The sequence below is a fragment of the Ursus maritimus genome, unplaced genomic scaffold (genome assembly GCF_017311325.1).
Source record: "Ursus maritimus isolate PB19 unplaced genomic scaffold, ASM1731132v1 scaffold_23, whole genome shotgun sequence".
Lineage (NCBI taxonomy): Eukaryota > Metazoa > Chordata > Mammalia > Carnivora > Ursidae > Ursus > Ursus maritimus.
The window spans coordinates 21,669,135-21,688,071 of NW_024424786.1; the positions used below are offsets into that span (position 1 = coordinate 21,669,135).

An 18,937-nucleotide genomic window follows, 5' to 3' on the forward strand; every position below is an offset into this window, starting at 1 on the left:
AATCTAGTGCCAGGGACCTCCCACCCCAGTGTCCCATTTTGTAACTGTGTGGCTCCGGGTGAGTCACTTTACCGCTCAAAGCACACCTCTGACATGGGGATAGGAACCATACCCATCCTTGCTGGCGGTCCCCAAGGCTGCCCCCCGGCTCAGTGGTTTGCTGGGAGGATTCCAGGACTTCTGTATATAGTCCTAGGACTTAGAATAGTGGAAGGACACGAAGCAAAATCAGCAAAGGGAAGAAGCAAAAGGAGTGAAGTCCAGAGGAAACCAGGTTCAGACTTCTAGAGTCCTCTCCCAATGAAGTGGTACATAGGATACACTTAACTTCCCAGCAACAAGTCGTGAGAAATGCTTTCTACTGGCGAAGCTCGTTACGGACTCAGTGCCTGCGGTGCTTACTGGGGGCCAATTGAGAAAACAGGTGTCCAGCATAAACTGTACTGTTTGCATGTAGTTTAGGCGCTGGAGCCATTCTTAGGAGAGAATGGTGGGAACCCTCCAGAAATCCAAGTCCCTGGATGCCAGCCACGCGAGGGCCAACCTTGCAAGCAAGCAAGGCTCTCTACAGGGTAGCCGTCTCAGGCCCGTGGTGTTAATTCTTTTCTGCACATCATGGCACTGGGTGGTTGCTGGGTGGATTAAATGGGATCATCCACAGAAAGCCCTGGCCACACTGCCTAGAATGGGAAGCACTTAATAAATGCAGACAATGACTTTGACAGTCGGGGAATGAATTGTGAATGGTTCTAAGGAACCTTAAGCCCCTTAAGACTAGGTTGCCTCCATCACCGTCTGCTCACCCATTCGTTCCTTCGTGAAGCACATTCTGGTTGAGCCCGGCTTTGTGCAGGGGCCGTGTAAACACAGCGGGTATAGCCACCCCCTTCCTCAAGGATCATGCGTGTGGGCTCCCAGGCTGGCTGGGCGTTGACAGTGGGTGGAGGGTGGTAAGAAATTTTGGGGGTCTTCAAGGGAAATGTGAAGGGACCCCTGTGCATGCTCAGAGTTGGTGGGATGGGTACGCCAGGGGTCAGAAGACGTCACCCCCTCACGGCCTGCTGTTTGTCTTGTTTTGCCTCCTGTAGCCAAGGCTAAGTCGAAATGCGGCCCGACGTTCTTCCCTTGTGCCAGCGGCATCCACTGCATCATCGGCCGCTTCCAGTGCAACGGGTTTGAAGATTGTCCGGACGGCAGCGACGAGGAGAACTGCAGTGAGTACGAGGAGCGCCCGGATGCCCCCCTCGTTCGTTCCGATGGGCCCGGCGCCTCGAGCGCGGCCCCTCTCCTCCCTGTGCTTCTCACTCCCATGGGCTCCGGCGCCTTCTCTGGCTGCCCAGATCCTGCTCTTCACCCCTTCTGTCCTGGGTAAACGTGTAAGCGCTCCGCTCCCGTTTCGTGGGGACTCTCCGAGTGCTCCGGGCCTGGGACCTACCTTGTGTTCTGTTCCGACGATAGCTCTGCAGGTGCGCGTGAATGGTCCTCATTCACAAATAAGGCATCTGACGTGTCGGGACGCCAGGGAGCTCGTCCAGCGTCACATAGGGTACGAGGGGCCAAGTCGATTCTCTGCTCCTTCACGCCCTCCTCTGAGGGACCGTCCCATTCAACACCTGTGTTGCTGTGCTGGCTTTCCCTCCCACTTGGGATGATGTTTAAAAACATGTCTACATGTTTAGATATAGATATATCAGAAGAAAATATTCCTGAAAAACACCCAAATAGTATAGAAAGCTGAAGTTCTCCTTGTCTCGGACTGCCTCGATTCCTTGCACTTGCTGTGTAATAGTGCTACACGGACAGACGCACACCCCCTCTTGTTCTCTCTGCCCCCCTTTGCCTCTTAGCAGTCTTGGTGCTGAGCTCCTACTCCGTGTCCTGGAGACACACAGTCCCTTCCTGGCCAGCATCTCTGTGTCCAAAACCACGTCACACACAGCAGCGTTGGTGACCTTCAGACATCTCTTTCCCGGGGTCTTTTGTGCCGGGCCAGCGCTCCCCGCAAAATATAAAGAAGCATAAAGAGGAAAATGAAACTGCCCAGAATGACACATAGCTCAGATGTGGGCTTTTTTTTGGGCCAGGCGTCTCTCTCCCTTCCTCCCTCTCTCTGTGTGCGTATGTGTGTATGTGTGCTTACGTAGATATCCACGTATATGTTATTCGTAAGGGTTGTGATCATCGTTCATATAATTGTTATTTGCGTTATTAATTTTTTTCAAAACATGTTGTAATGACGTCATTGATTGTTTTGAGACACTGACTTTCCCTTACCCTGTTGGTTCTGGGTGTAATAAGCCCCTGAAGAGGAGGGGGACCATCTCCCATGTTCTTTATGCCTTACCAGGGAACAGCTGTCGCTGTGCCCTCCCAGTGGGGACACCAGGAGTATATAACTCTCCCGTGTGCCTTCTCCTTTTGCCTTATTTCATCTTCTGGATCCCGAAGGGCAGAAATACGGCCTAGTGGGTAGATTGCTGACTGGTGAGTGGAGTAGCAGAAACCCAGCTTAGGAAGATGCACATCACCGACTGGGTAGCAGCCCGATCGAGCAGAACGACTCTGGATCTGGAAAGCCCGGCCCTGGGTTTGTGTTCTGCCCTGATGAAGCTGGGCTGGCTGTGTTTCATAATCTCCTTGCACAGTGGTTTCCTTGTCTCATGAAATGGGGACACCCGAGAGCCTGCTTCCTGGGTCATTGAGGCAATTAGACGAGGTGGTACCTGAAAAGTGTTTAGTGTGGTGGCTGGCGAGGGGTAATTGATTTTGAAAACCCCTAGGGACTTAAAACTGAGTGATGAAGAGGAAGACCCTGTTTACTAGCATTTGGCCTTTGGCTTAGGATGTCCAAGGATGTACTTGTTTTCTATTTCACCACGTCCTTTAGTAAGTGTGTATCAGCTTGATCTTAGCTTCCTATTGTCCATGGGGATCTTATACGCTAAGGGGGAATTTTATGTGTGTGTGTGTGTGTGTGTGTGTGTGTATTCATATGTACATACTAGAGAGTAATTCAATGGCAATAAAAAGCAAAAGCAAGCATGTGATATGTTCTAGTACGTATGTTCTAAATCATTGTGCCATCCTGCATACTCTCTTCCATATTAAAGACCCTGTATGATTTAAATGTTTGGATATGGTCTCTAATTGTCTAAATGACTTAATTATATCCATTCCAAATTCAACTCATTGGGGATTAAGCTAGCATTTCCCTGTGGCATATCTACCATCTAAAAACGATGGGTTCTAATTCACTATTTTGAAGCTGGTAAATAAAAGGGGAGAATCCAGCATTTATCCTCCTTTTTCTAGATGCATTGTACTTCTGAGTCTTAAATAGCCCACAGATAGGAAAGGGTTTTTTTTTTGTTTTTTTTGTTTTTTTTTTTTTTTGATTGAAGAATACCAACTAACATGGAAGAATGAGAGAATTGGAGTATCTTGTTTTGTAACCTTGGTGAAGAAATGGATCGTCAGTGGCTCCTGAAAGCATTAGATGAAAAATTAATGGGGAGCTTTATAGGGAATGGATGGGGCTGAACACGCCTGGGACCAGCCGTCCATCTGTTCACAGACAGCTCTGGATCAACACTGTACCACTTCAGGTAGAATGCAGAATCCTTAGCACGCGATAGATCTCTTTACGTTCTGGTCTTCTGAGATAGTACGTCTCCATATATTCAGAACCCCAAAAGGCAATATTTTCATTTTTGCTTTAAACTCTCAAATGCATTTTAAAGAACTCCAGCAGAGAAGAACAGTCTGTTATTCTGTTTACCCAGAGACTTGCCATTTTGGTTGCTCTTCCTTCGTTCCTAATGTTCCAAGTCTCCTTCTGGTATCATTTCCCTTCTGGCTGAAACGTTTCCCTGAGCCATTCTTTTGAAGCAGGTCCGCTGGCAAACACACCCACTTAGTTTCCCTTCATCCAATGATGTCTCAATTTCACCTTCACTCCTGAAGGATATTTTTACTGCATATAGAATTCTGGGTTGACAGTTCTTTTTTAAAGCACTTTAAAAATGCTGTGCCACGTCGTCTGGCTTCTGTGGTTTCCGATGAGAAATTTGCAGCCATTCAAATGGTTTCCCCATAGAAAATGCTTCATTTTTTCTGGCGGCTTTGAAGATTTTTTTTTCTTCCCAGTCTAGCTCTCAGCAGCTAGACTGTAGTGTGTCTGGCTAGGGGGATTTCTTGGAGTTTATTCTGTGTCGGGTTCTGTTTGAATCTGTAAGTTTTCGTCTTTTGCCGCACTTAGGACCTTGTCAGCTATTCTTTCTTCAAATCGTTTTCAAGTTCTCTGTGTCCTAATGGGATTCGGATAACAACTTTGGATCTTTTGTGATTGTCCACAGGTTCCTGAGGCTCTGTTCAGTTTTTAATCGATCTTTTTCCTTTCATTGTTCAGGTTGGATAATTCCTAGTAGCCTTTTGTCAAGTTTACTGTTTTTTCCTGTCATCTCCAGTCTGCTTCCGAGCCCATACACGGTGTGTTTTTTTTTTTTTAATTTCAGTTACTGTATTTTTCAGTTCTTAAAGCTTCCTTTGGGTTCTTCTTTATATCTTCTGGGTTCTTTGCTGAGACCTCCTGTTTTCCATTTGTGTTGAGAGTTTGTGTGATTGCTTGCTTGTTGGAGTCTTTCTGGAATAGCTGCTTTATCGTCTTCGTCACATAATTCCAACATCTGTGTTATTTTGGCGTTGGTGTCTGTTGATTATCTTTTCCCGTGAGAATTGAGATTTTCCTGATTTTTTGCAAGGCAAGTAATTTTGGATTATATTCTGGGTATTTTGATGATGATGTATGACACTCTGGGTTTTGTTTCAATCCTACGGAGAATGTTGATATTTTTGGTTTAGTGAGCAAATGACCCTGTTGGGTCAGGCCACGAATTCCTAACAGCCCCTCTGTGGGCTGCGGTTGCAATCGTTTGCAAGCTGTTTTTGCAGTGCTATTTGGGTCCGTGGTGCCTGCACACCTCCTCTAGCTGGTCTGGGACCTGGGCAGTGGTCTGTGAGTGTGGTTCTCAAAGTCTTGGGGGTGCTGATTAGGACCAGATCCACGCCCGTGCCACGTGGGCATCCGCCTAGAAGTTCGTAAATAATGTTATGGAGTTGCTTTTCCAAGTTCCTCCTGCTCCACGATTGCTCTGATCCTTTCCAGTTTCCTGGGACTGTGATGGGGGAGGGAGGGAGTAGTAAACCTACCTCCACTTCGGTGATAGTTCAAATTTTGGTCTTCTTCCCCGGTTGGCTGCTCTGGTTTCCTTTCCAGAATCTAAAAGAGCCGCTGTGTTTGTCCATGTATTTGGCTGGGTTTTTATTCAGCTGCATTCAGGGAGAGAGCCAGGGTGGGTGTCATGAGTGTCTCTGACCCGGAACTGGAACCTCTCACAAGTCTGTCTGAGCATCACAAGCAAAGAGACAGCCAGATGTTGTTTGCCTTCGGATGTGAGCCAGCAGGAGCACACGTCATCACGGTGAGGTATTTCTGCCTCCACTTCCGACCTGAATCTGATCGAGCCTCTAAATCTGCCTTCGTCAGTTCTGGCTGCTGTAGCAGAAGGCCATGGATTAGGTGACTTAAACAGAACTCACTTCTCATAGTCCTGGAAGACCAGCCTGCAGGGTACCATCGTGGTTGGGTTCTTGTGTGGGCCCTCTTCCTGTTGATGGCCCTACTTGGCCTTCCTTGGTGCACGCACACGCAGGGAAATCCCTTGGCTGCTCGTCTCAGAAGGGCCCTAATGCCATCATGAGAGCACCACCTTCATGACCTCATCTTAGCCTAATCTCCTCCCAAAGCCTCAAGACCATCCCATTTATTAGGGGTTAGGGTTTTAGCATATGAACTCTGGGGGACACAGCATGCACTCTAACACCATCCATGAGTTCACAGGAAATTTAGGGACAGCGGAACATGTTGGCAGCCCCATGGAGGACAGACTGTCAGATCCATGCACAAGCAGAGAGAGGGGTGGAGGGAGAGAATCTCAAGCAAATTCCACGCTGAGCGCAGAGCCCGATGCAGGGCTCGATCCCAGGACCCCGAGGTCATGACCTGAGCCGCCAAACCAAGAGTTGATGCTTAACTGACTGAGCCACCCAGGTGCCCTGATATTCTGTTTATTATTTTTAAAAAGTCCTTATATATAAAGATGTATATGTACATATATAGTAACTAATAGCATATTAGATATTTATAATAATAATAAAGAAGCATATAAAGGAAAATCACCTGAAGGGTACTGGAAGGGGCTAGAATGGAAATAAAATCGTCAGTGAGTGGGTAAGTTTTAAAGCCAGGTGATCGGAACATGGGGGTTCACTATGCCAGTCTCTCTTTTTGGATATTTGAAATTTTCTGTAATAAAACAGTAAAAAGAAAAGAGAGGTTTTGTTGGGTTATATTTTGACTTTTCATGAATAACAGGAGAGTCGTTTTTTTTTTAGATTTTATTTATTTACTTGTCAAAGAGAGAGAGAGAGAGAGCGCACGCACAAGCAGGGGGAGCAGCAGGCAGAGGGAGCGGGGAGCCCGCTGCGGGACTCGATCCCAGGACCCTGGGATCACGACCTGAGCTAAAGGCACACCGCTTAACCGACTGAGCCCCCCAGACATCCCAAGAGCGGCCTGTTGTTGAAGAACTTTGTTTCTCCGGACAGGTTTTCCCACCATTTGCACTCATTTGACTCAGGAGTGAAGATAAGCGAGAGCCAGGACTCCCTCTTGGAGGCTCACAATGCTGAGATTTTACCCTTTCGCTTTTTGTCCTTCCTCCCTTGGTTGCGTTCGGCCCCTTCTTCTCCCCTGCGCTCAGACATCTTTGGCTGGACGTGGGACACTGGCTCGGCTGGCCGCACAGCCCTGACCTGAGTCCTCATTTGGTGTGAGGACGGAGACTCCTGCCCGGAACCGAGATGGCAGCGTGGCCTGGGCGACCTGCATGGGCCACTGATTCAGGCTAAGGATCTCCTCCTCTTGCTTTCAGCATACCTGTGCCCAGAAGGACCACCATGTCCTAGACTGTGTTTCTTCCGCTGCTGACCAGTTCTCGCCTGTCCCCCTGAACAGCTGCCGGGTTTCACCAGTGTACCTGTGGTTTTTGTTCACAGAACCCCCCCAGCGCTGCCTTGTTCCCAAAGCTCTATTTGTGTCGGCCTGGTTAGATGCTCCATTTCCCAGTGGTGCCCTCAAGGAGTCGGGCCTGCATCGGATGAGCTGGGGCAGAAGGGGGCTGTAGCAGGGGGACTCTTCCGCCCAGAGCTCCAAAGCCCCCCATCTGTGTCTCCTTAAAGGCTCCGTCCTTCTGCTTGAATGACCTGTCTCCTTAGGGAGAGACCCCTGGTTTGCCAGGGCCGGGCTGGCTCATTCTCCAGTGTGTTTGCACACCATCTTGGACCTTCTCTGAACAAATGCTACCGAAAAAGAGAGGCCTGCCCTGAGCACCCTATAAAAAAAAAATAACTCCTTACCTCCCTGGTCTCCCACTCTGTCTCCTTCCCCTGCCTCACTGTTTGTAGCACCACTTTGTGTTTATTTTCTGTCTTCCCTGCCGCACTGTGACCTCGTGAGATGGTATTGTTGTCAGGCTCACAGCCGTATTCCCAGGGCCAAGTGTGCAGTCTGGCTCAGGCCTTAGCGTGCAATAGATATATATGGAATAAATCGCACTTCTCGTGCTCTGTCTTCATTGCATATTGACCTGCCTGTCTCCCCCACTAGAATGCAAGCTCTTTAAGAATACGGACTGGGCTTTCTTTCATCCCCTGTGCCTAGTGGAGTGCTTATTTAAAGGAAAGAGTCAATAGTAAATGTCTGTTGAACGAGTGGGCCAAGCAGCTAATCGAACAAAGGGTTAAAGCAGGAAGACAGGCAGCCAGGATGTATTCCTAACAAATGGGTGTCTCGACCCTCTTCTGTGGTCTCAGATGGCTACCCAGAGGGCATGTTTAAGCCATACATTGTTCATTAACCCCAGCTCTTACCTTCTTTCAGATTCTCATCTTCTCTCCACCATTTCTATGCCAGACCTGTGCGAGATACTGCAAAGGATGTGGAGATGGGACAGATACAGGACTCTCTGGCATTGTTGAGATTACGCTCAAGCAAGGGAGACAAAAACACTCACATCCAAATAATTATAATATTGGATGGGTTGGCAGTTGGGAGTGCTGTGGAAACCAGTGATGGGGGAGATTATTTCCTTCTGGGCTCATCAGTGGGAGCTGTTGAAGGAGATGGACCTAGGTGGATGGGTACCATTAAAAATTGGCCCTGCAGTTCCATGGGGGGGTTTTCAGGCTGAGGGCTCAAGGCAGAGGCTGGGGGGTATGCAAACTGCTGCTGAGCACTCACTTTGCATATGGCACGTTTCTATATGCTTTCCATGTCCTATCTCATTTTACGTTGGTAATATTATTACTCCCCCCCTTTTAGAAAAGATTTTATTTATTTTTTCTGAGAGAGAGCACGCACACGAGCAGGAAGGAGGGCAGAGGGAGAGGGGGAAGCAGGCTCTCTGCTGAGTCCCACATTGATCCCAGGACCCCGGGATCATGACCTGAGCCGAAGGCAGGTGCTTAACCGACTGAGCCACCCAGGTGTCCCTGGGGATTATATTTTATACCCAATGAGGAGCAGTTGAACCTGAGCCAAGTTGCAGGGTGAGAAGAGGGAGAAGGTCATGCGTGGTTGGAGCCTGAAGAGCTGGGACATGGTGGTCCCTTTAATAGGAGTGGAGCTATAAGAAGAGCGAGAGGGGGGAGGTCGTCCATTGCAGACATGCAGGGTGTGAGGGAGGGGGTATTCAGGCTGCAGTGTCCACAGGGCATCAGGGGAATGATGTTTATTGCAAGAGGAAGGGTCTAGGAGGCCATCCGTGGGAAGGCGGTGGTTGAAGCAGTGAAATTGGATAAAAGGCAGGCGTGGGTGTTGGACAGGAGGTGGGCATGTCCCGGAAGCCTTTATAGGGAGGAGGAAACAGACTGTCATCAGCAGTGAATCAGAATTCTGCCACCAGCACCCAGTGGACTCGAGAGGGATTTTGAAAATTCCAATCCTCTGAGCCTTTAGAGACTCAGCGGGATTGAGGACTCTGCCTCCTGCCTCTTGCCCAGAGTGGTGACTCCTTCCCCTCCTGCAGACCCAGAAGAGGGGCTAGCTCCAGAACGTGGCTGCGCATGGGCCACGCTGGCTCAGTGGGCGGAGGGCTTGCTGGGAGAGGCCTCGGGGAGCAGACTCTGAAAGGAGGGCAAGAACTTGCAGCTGGCAGCGCCCAGGCTGCCTCTTTGCAGGTCGGGGCTGCATGCCTTTTCCCGCACAAAGGGAGTCGTGCTTGTTAATGGCACAGATGATTTCCAGAGGGGCTTGGGGGGCCCTCCATCCTGGAACAGAGGAAGGCTCCGGGCAGCTCCAGCTCCCCCAGCTGCCTGGTTTCCAGGGAAATTGGAGCTGGAAAGCAAAGCTCTCCCTGGAGGCCATGAGGTTGGGATGCTCGGTGAGGAAGTGAGCGGCTGCCAGGGGATGGGGAGCAGATGGGAAACGAGGGAGCTGGTGATGAGGAGTTTCTCATTGAAGTGTTTTATGAAGAACCCTTTGAGGTGCCAGAGGGGCCGACTTCACAGACTTTATATGGATTAAAGGCGACATTTCCTACATCCTGCTAGAGACAGATTGCTTCATTTCCTGTCTTCAAGCCGGTCAGTTGCTTTTGGGCAACCGCAGTGGGCCCTGGGTGCTTCTCCTTCAGATGTGGTTGAAGTAAACGCTGCCAGTTTAATTAACCACGGAGCTTAACCTTAACTCCTTCCTCTCTCCCCCATGGCAGGGGGAGACACGTTCTCTTTCCTGAGTATTGTGGGCTTGGAAACAGATCCTCGGATCCCTGTGTTTGTTGTGCTAATAATAACTAAAGAGCTTTTGAGTCTGCTGTTGAGTTTTTGAAATTGACTCTATGGACAGTTTTCTCCACCCTTATTGGGATAAATAATGTTCTTCTTTCTAGTTAACTGAGGAAAGGAATACATTTTTCGGTGACTGGTAAACCTTCCCAAGGACAAAGAAAACATACATTTGGAGCACATTAAATATTGCTAGAGAATACTGAGACATAACATCCTGATGTAGGAAGCATTTGCTGCTCGGTTGATGAGCTGTCCGTCAAACAGTTACTCTTTTAGGGTCCTGGGTAGGGTTCCATGGGACCGTGGGAGCCCGTAAGACTCTATCCCTGTCCGCCCAGAGCCTCCAGGGTCGGTCCGCCATAGTCCCACGCGTGCTCACCCTCAAGTGTGGCTGAGCCTGGTCGACGGGCAGAGGCCCTGGAAGAAATAGAGTGAAACTTCGGGGGGTGTATTGCTCCTCTGGTTAAGTGAGTCTGCCCAATAACTGGACGTGTTTATGCCTTGGAGGGCCGTGGATGACAGCGATCTCTCTGCGATGCATGGCATCCAGGTTTTTTCAGTTTTCCTCCGTTGGCGACAGCGCAGGGCCATCTTAGGAACGTTAATTTTTAGACTGGGCTATAATACAGGGTTGCTTTTGGCTCCTTTTAGAACTTTCTGGTCTCTTTTGAAACTATCTTAGGCTGCTGTGCTTTTGGAATTCGGAAGGCAGCTTTTTATAGCTTTTCCGTCTCCTGCCATAGTTGTCTGCTTGTGTTTCTTGCGGGCGGTTCGTCTGCGAGTGGCCAGGCAACATCGCCTCTCCTTCTCTTCGCTGTGGCCTTGGGAATGGGAGCGCAAACCTTGCTGGAATTTACAGAGCTGGAGAATCAATAGAGCCTGAGGGAGGTGAAGGCTTGAAGGCCCCGAGGAGGAAGCCCCCAGGCCTCGAAGGGCGTGCACACGCCATGTGCGTTTTGATGGCTCAGAGGCCTTTTTCTCGTTCTTGCTGCTGGGGTTGGGCAGTGTTCCTGTGGCCTCCTCTGCCTCGGTTTCTCTGCCCTCCTGTTGGACAGTGGCGAGGATATGCTCTTTTTTTTTTTTTTAAAGATTTTATTTTTATTATTTATTTGAGAGAGAGAGAGACAGCCAGCGAGAGAGGGAGCACAAGCAGGGGGAGTGGGAGAGGAAGAAGCAGGTTCCCAGCGGAAGAGCCTGATGTGGGGCCCGATCCCAGAACGCCAGGATCACGCCCTGAGCCGAAGGCAGACGCTCAAGCTCAACGACTGAGCCACCCAGGCGCCCCGAGGATATGCTCTTTTATGAGGAGCCGTTGATAAGGAGGAACGCCAGGTGTGGGTGAGGCCAGCACGGACCTGCGTCTTCCGAGCAACTGGCCATCTAAGTGTGGAAGACACCAAAACAGGTGTTGGTGGGCCAGATGGCATTCTGTGAGGGAAGAGTAAAGGAAAGTTCGTGATCACTGAGACATTTCTGCCAGACTAGACACTTCAACATTTTTAGTGGAGTCTTTCAAACATACTGAAAAGGCAAAGTAGAATTAAATGAACACCTGCGTCCCCAACACCCTGTTTTATTTTATTTTTTTATAATAATATTTTTTATTATATTATGTTAGTCACAATACAGTACATCCCTGGTTTTTGATGTAAAGTTCGATGATTCATTAGTTGTGTATAACACCCAGTGCACCATGCAATACGTGCCCTACTTACTACCCATCACCAGCCTATCCCATTCTCCCACCCCCCTCCTCTCTGAAGCCCTCCAGCCCCGTTTTAAAAATCACATTACCGGGGCTTCTGGTTGGCTCAGTCGGTTGAGCGGCTGACTTGATTTCTGCTCCAGTCATGATCTCGGGGTCGTGGGATCGAGCCCCATGTCAGGTTCTGCACTCAGTGGGAGTCTGCGGGACTGCAGGAGATTCTCTCTCCCCCCCGTCCCTACCCCCACTTGCAATCATTCTCTCTTTCAAATAAATAAATCTTTAAAAAAAAAATCAAGTTGCCTATTGTTATATTATTATAACTGTATTAACTATAGTTAATGATCTATTTTATTATTAATAATGTATTATAATAATGGTATCACTATAGCTTAGTTAATAACACTGTATTGTATACTCGAAAGTTGCTGAGAGTAGATCTTAAAAGCTCTCATCACAAGAAAAAAATTGTAACTGTGCTGACGGATGTCAACTAGACTTACTGCGGTGATCATTCCACAGTAGATACGAATATCGAATCAGTATTTTGTACACTTGAAACTAATATAATGGTGTATGCTAGTTTTACCTCAGTTAAAAAAATCATGTTTCCATTTTGCCTTATTTGCTTTAGATTTTTAAAATAAAATGTTACCAGATATCATTAGAAGTTCACAGCGTATACCCCTTCCTGGAGTCTATCCTTTTCCCTTCTCCCCGGAGGCATCTACTGTCCTGAGCTTACTTTGCTCCCACACTGTGGTATTTGTGATGTTTATGGATCTTGACTCTGGTTCACTGATTTTGGGGGTTTTTTGTTTTGTTTTGGGTTGATTGACTTTTTTTTTTTTTTTAAGATTTTATTTATTTATTTGACAGAGATAGAGACAGCCAGCGAGAGAAGGAACACAAGCAGGGGGAGTGGGAGAGGAAGAAACAGGCTCATAGCAGAGGAGCCTGATGTGGGGCTCGATCCCACAACGCCGGGATCACGCCCTGAGCCGAAGGCAGACGCTTAACGACTGCGCCACCCAGGCGCCCCTGGGTTGATTGACTTTTTACTACTGTTCATCAGGGGTTGGCAAACAACGGTTGCTGGGCCGTATTTGGCCTGCCACTTGTTTTTATAAATAAAGTTTGATTGAAACACAGCCATGCCCTCTGTTGATGGATTTCCATGGCAAAAGTTGAGTAGCCCTGACAGAGACAGAGGCAGAATAGTGAGCAAAGCCTTAAATATGTCCTAATTGGCCCTTTAGAGAAAAGGTGAGCCACCTCCTGCTGTAGAACTCTGTTGCACCAACATAACACACGCATCTGTTCTCCTGTGGATGGACATTTGGGTCATTTCTAATTTTTTTATTTTACAAACAGAGCTTCAGTAAACATTTGTGTTCAGGATTCTCCCTGGAGTGTATAGCTGGAAGTGAAATTGCGGGGCTGGAGGGCACGGGCACCTTTTTATTAGAAATTACTAAATTGGTCTCCGAGGTGGATCCCCCAGTTTGCATACCACTGGTGGTCCCCGAGAGCTTCTCTCCCTCCACATCCTTGCCAGCAACCTGGCGGTCTCTTAAGACCTTAAGTTTGGCCAGTCTGCTGTGGTCAAAGTGGTGCTTCATTACCGATGACAGTCAACATTTTTTCCAGCTGTTAGGGACCATTTGCCATTTCTTTTGTGGCAGTTGTCTGATCGTATCCTTTGCCCATTTTCCTACGGAGTTGTCTTTTTCCTCTTGAGTTGTGAGAGATCTTTATATAATAATCTGGCTACTAGTCCGTGTGGTTATATGTGTTAAAGTCGGGCTGTGACTTGGTTTCCAATCAGTCTGGATTCTTTATCGGAGCTGTGTTTTAGGGTATCACCAGTCTTAGTTTATCCTGCAGATGTGTGTGATCTGTCTATACACGTCCACGCACACACACGTATGTAATGTACGTGTGTGCATATATGGCCGTGAGTGTGCGCACACGCACACACGCACACACGCACACGTCACTTCTTTTCTGTGAGTGAGTTTGCAGGGTTGAGAGGGTGTGAGGCTGAAGAAAAGTAAGTAGATGCCAGCCCTGTCAGCAAGGCTGATTGGGCACAGATTCCCCGCCAGGGTGTTCACGTACGTGTGCGACCGCCCCATCTTGGAGCAATTAGAGCCCCTTTCCGAGGCTGTCCGTCTGAGTGAGCTGATTGCTGCCGACACTTCAGCTGCATACACGTGACCCCCAAGGTCCCAGGGAAGCTGAAGGCCACCACCACGGGATGCCAGAGGGTTTGGAGGGCTGCCTTGGACAGAAACTGAACGTGATTTGTGGTTTGAGCTTCCCCATTTTGGTTTTGGCTGAAATCAGACCTTGGTTTCATTCTGATCAAGTTGAACCGTCCTCTGGCCCACAGCAATTAAAATAATTAAAACTTATATTTTCAGGCTAGACTACTTTTGGGTGACTTTACACTGGTCCATTATCTTTAAAGCAGAGAGCACTGGCTTCCTCCATCCTTCTACCTCCTCTGACCTTTCAAGTCAAACTTCCTGAGTTACATAGTTAAAGATATTAAAAAAAAAAACAAAACAAAACCAAAAACCTCTGCAGTCCTTCGGGTTTATGAAGCCCTGTGAAGTCTTCAGCCCTTGCAGCCTTGATCTGTGTGCATTTTAACAATAGCTCAGTGAAGCGTGTGGGAAAGATGTATTACAAATGCCATCTTGCAGTTAAGGTCCACCGAGGGACACCACAGCTGACTTGCCCCTGATCGCATCGCAATCTCTGTGCTGGGCCTGGCACCCCGATCTGGTGCTCTTCCCGCCACGTGTAATGCAGGTGTGGGCTCAGTCCATTCCCTGACATCCAGTATGTGCCCTCCTCATCATCGCCAGTATTGTCTCTGCAGGGAGGGCCACGCTCGTGGGACCCAGACAAACGTGATAGGGGAGCGTGTCGAACATTCCCTGAGCATGTGCTGCGAGTCAGATTTTGCACTGCACATTTGCTCACATGTCATCTCATTTGATGGGCAAATTAATGCTCTGAGCAGGGCTGGCTTCATGGGCCTGTCACCTGCACAGTTACACAGGGCCCAGGCTCAGCTTTGGAAGGGCGCCATGCCTGATTTTATGCCCTTCTTGAATTTTTAATTTTTGAAGAGCTGAACCCACATTTTCTGTTTGCACTGGGCCCCACAACTTATGTAGCCTGTCCCATCTACAGGCAAAGAGACCAAGGTTCAAAGACACGAAGTAATTTATGCAGGATTACACAGCTCATAAGCGGCAGAGCTGGGATTGGACTGATTTCTACTTCGCTACTTCATTTATTGAAACTAGAGCCCTGGAATGAGCCTCGTTTGAATTGCACTGCAGGGAACAGGGGAACAAGGTAAATTGTGCTGTGGAAATCCTGATCTTCTGTGGAGATTTGCTTGTGTGTTGTTAGGTAGCTTTGCGTTGACCTCACACTGGCCAGTTGCCACTCTCTTCCTTGAGGGGAGGGACCATACCCGTCATTTCTTTTGAGGTTCTGAAAGTGCCTAGAACAGGGAGCCTCACAGGGGTGCCGCTCAGGCTGACCGAGTAGGTTAATGGGCCTCTTTGATTGCAAAGAAATGGAGACCACCGAGTTTACTGTGGTGAGCCATAAAGATACATGAGGGATTAAGAGGCCGGTCTATAGTTATAGAACCAGAAGAATCCAATACAGCTCTTGGACCAGATCATGCCGTCACTCCCTGGGTAGCAGAGGTTCACGGATTCCCCAACTCAGCTCCTCCTTCTGGCTTGCTTCTCTGTGTGTCTTATGCTACCAACCATTTCATTCGTGACTCTCCCAGGAGATTCAGGTTTTGCCCCAGGACCTTCAGAGGCAGCTAGCCCGCCTGGAGGTTAACCATGTGGACTGAGGCATTGCCTTCCGGCCACATTGGTGTGGTTACAGGGTACCGCCTGGTGACTTGGGGGAAGGAGCTTTTAGAATGGGGCAGGGTAGGTCTTATCCTGTCCTAGTCATTGGCTGGCCAGTTTCCCAGGATGGTCTTTGAGTCAGCCATCTTAGAAGATGAGCTCACTGCTTCCTGAGCAGGGCACTGCCTGGTTCCATGGGCCCTGCTGGCCTCCCTGGTGACCTGCTCTGTTTTCCCTTCACAGCGGCGAACCCTCTGCTTTGCTCCACTGCGCGCTACCACTGCAAGAACGGCCTCTGCATTGACAAGAGCTTCATTTGCGATGGGCAAAATAACTGTCAAGACAACAGTGACGAGGAGAGCTGTGAAAGCTCGCAAGGTAGGAAGCCTCCAAAGCTTTAAAAAAAGAATTGCATCACCACACCCAGTAACACCGAAAGGAAGAAAACAGCACCCATACCCCCTCCAAATACAATAGCCACATTAATGTTTGCACTTTACCTTGCAGCCCCCGTACCCTTGCTTTTACCTGTGAGGCACCTACCATTTTGCATTTCGTATTCCTCCTGTATGAAATATCACATACACGTTTTCTCTTCAAAACTGTAATTCGCCCCAGCCGGTCAGGATGCTCCACCGTGGTTTTCTAAATTGTTGCATCGTTGGGGTCCACCTGGATTGTTTGTCTTGCATTACTTCTTCAGGATAAATTCTGCAGAGTGGGACATCTGCACAGTTCATGGCTTACACTGCCACACGCAGCTGTTGGAAACAATTTTTTCTTTACCCGGGTGCTAGCGTTGTCTGTGCTTGTCAGTTTCACCTTCGCATCCCGGGTATTCGCTGCTGTTCTGTTTTTTCCATTTTTGCTAATTTAGTAGTCATAGAATGAGAGCTCCCCGAATGCTTTAATGTGCATTGCTCTGATTATGAGCAGAGTCAACATTTCCCCCGTGTGTTTGTTTACTACTTTGTTCCTCTCGTGTGAATTGCCTGCTCCTATCAGGACTCTTGAGCTCAGGGTAATTTTATGGAATCTGAAGGGATGCGGTTGGGGGGATGGGAAAGTGAGCTTTTTAGGGAGCCCAGAAGGATACAGCGGGGTCATATCCTCCTCTGTTAAAACTGATCGGGCACTTTTCTTTACTCATTGACTCTTCTGGTAAACACGTATTTTTTCAGTGATTAAAAAAATATATAAAGATTTAAAAATGTTTATCAATATTAAGGTATCGTAAAAAATATACATTTCTAATGTTGTAAACTGGTATGATCTGTTTGCCGTCACTACTTTTTTCACTTAATATCCTATTGCTGTGATTCACCCACATTATTGTTTGTTGGTAGAGTTCATTTGTTTGGACTGTTATTCGGTATTCTGCCGTGTGAACCACAGTTTATAGTTTGAATAAAATTGTAAACCAGAAAAGCAAGAGAAAGGGGGCTAACTGGGTCGCTCATACATTGGGAGGCAGGTTGGGTGGAATAAGTTCCGTGAAGTTACAAGTAGGTCCTTTTCACAGTCCTAGCCTTTATTTTGGCTGATGTTTATTATGTTATTAAAAATGAATGAATGAATGAATGAATGAATGAATGAATGAATGAGTCGTGTGTAGGCCACTGGTGAGGGTAGGTCACACATCAAGGATTATGACCAGTCCAAGTCTGTATGCCTAAGGTCCACAGAGAAAAAAAGACAAAATGTTTACTAACATAGATTTTGCCAAAATTTGTGCAGAGAAGAGCTCTGGGAGGTGAGTCTTGGGTAGAATTAACTTCTGATTATCCTCTCATCTGGAAAATCTTCTCTTTGAGTTTTCCCTTCACTGGTGATTCTCAAAGTATAATCCTGAGACCAGTATCACCAGAATCATGTGGGAACTCTTTGGAAATACAGAGCTCAAGCTGCATCCCGGACCAACAGAATCAACCTGGGAAGTGGACTCAGCAGTCTGTGTTTTAATGAGTCCTCCAAGTGGTTGAAATATACAGTAATTCTGAGAACTACTGTTTTATACTAACTTTAGAGAGGTTTCTAATCTTGCCATTTGCCTGGGATTTTTAAAAATTTTTATTATTATTATTACTATTTTGCTTTTTTAGAGAGAAAGAGAGTGTGCACAAGTGACCGGGCATGAGGGTAGAGGGAGTGGGTGAGAGAGAATCTCAGGCAGGCTCCACACACAGTGTGGAGCCAGATGCAGGGCCTGATCTCACAACCCTGAGATCATGACCTGAGCTGAAATCAAGAGTCGAATGCTTAACTGACTGAGCCACCCAGGTGTGCCCCCCCTTTTATTTTAAGAGAGGGAGAGAGAGAGAGACAGTGCACAAGTGGGGAGGGGCGGAGAGAGAAGGAGAGAGAGAATCCCAAGCAGGCTCCAGGCTCAGCACAGAGCCTAATGCAGGGCTTGATCTTACGACCCTGAGGTCGTGACCTGAGCCGAAACCAAGAGTCAGACCCTCAACCAACTGAGCCACGTGGGCACCCCTTGCCTGGTAGTTTTTAAACTGCTCATCGAACAATAAGGTGTGTCTAGCCTTCACGCAGAGTCAGATTTTTATAAACCAAAACATATGCCAGTATAGCTCCTCTGGCATCTGCCATCAGCAGTGATGGATATCAAGTAGGGGAGGAGCCGTCCCAAAGTCAAGGAGGTATTAGCATAGATAGGAGGGATGGAGGGACATTTGCTGTAAGTACTGTTTCTTAGAGTTTGTTATGTGTTCCTGCATCCTAGACTCACCAACCCCTACGTCTAAAACGTGGAGGGTAGGGAATTTGTCCTGATGGTTTTGGCAGCATCCCCCTACCCTCCACGTGCTTGTCCCTGCATTTTGCCGAAGCAGATTTTTCCTCGCCCTTAAGAACCATCTCTCCGATGGCTGGTTGAAGTTTGTATTTCTAAGTCCAGCTCTTTCTCTTCCTCTGCATCATACTCTTGTATTATAAACATGAGGTGTTGGGTAGGTCAGTGGTGGACACATGCACGCGAAGCCCAGCTCTTGGCAAATACGTAACTTGGAGCAGCTTCCCTTAGAATCTCAGCTTTGTGCCTTCTGTACCCAAATGACACGCCTGTAGAAAGTAAGCTCTCCGAAAACAAGTCCCCTCAGGGCATGGGTGACAGCTGTCAGGTGCCATTTAGTATGACAGCCTCTGAGCAAGGGTGACCATTGTGGAAAGGCACTGTTGCTAGCTGCCAGAGAACAGGAAGTGTGCCTTTTTCCCCCCTCGAATTCCACAGATCCTACCTAGTAGCACGGGGCCCTGCACAGAGTCCATTCAGTAAGTGCTGTATACTAGAAAAGATTTCTCTGTAGGGTGTTAGGTTAGGAAGCTGTGGTTATTTATTTATTTATTTATTTTATTTTTGTTTTTTTTTAAAGATTTTATTTATTTATTTGACAGAGATAGAGATAGCCAGCGA

At 47.9% G+C, this 18,937-nt stretch overlaps 1 protein-coding gene across 9 annotated transcripts in view; it reads left to right on the plus strand.

Moving 5' to 3' along the window:
* LDLRAD3 (low density lipoprotein receptor class A domain containing 3) overlaps positions 1–18,937 on the plus strand; it is a 223,272-nt gene that overhangs the window by 104,078 nt on the left and 100,257 nt on the right. For all 9 annotated transcript variants that reach the window (XM_040638949.1, XM_040638954.1, XM_040638955.1 and 6 more), the window contains 2 exons: positions 1,089–1,214; positions 15,751–15,885. In XM_040638949.1, coding sequence (XP_040494883.1) covers positions 1,089–1,214; positions 15,751–15,885 — 261 coding nt within the window. The remainder of the gene's footprint in view (positions 1–1,088; positions 1,215–15,750; positions 15,886–18,937) is intronic.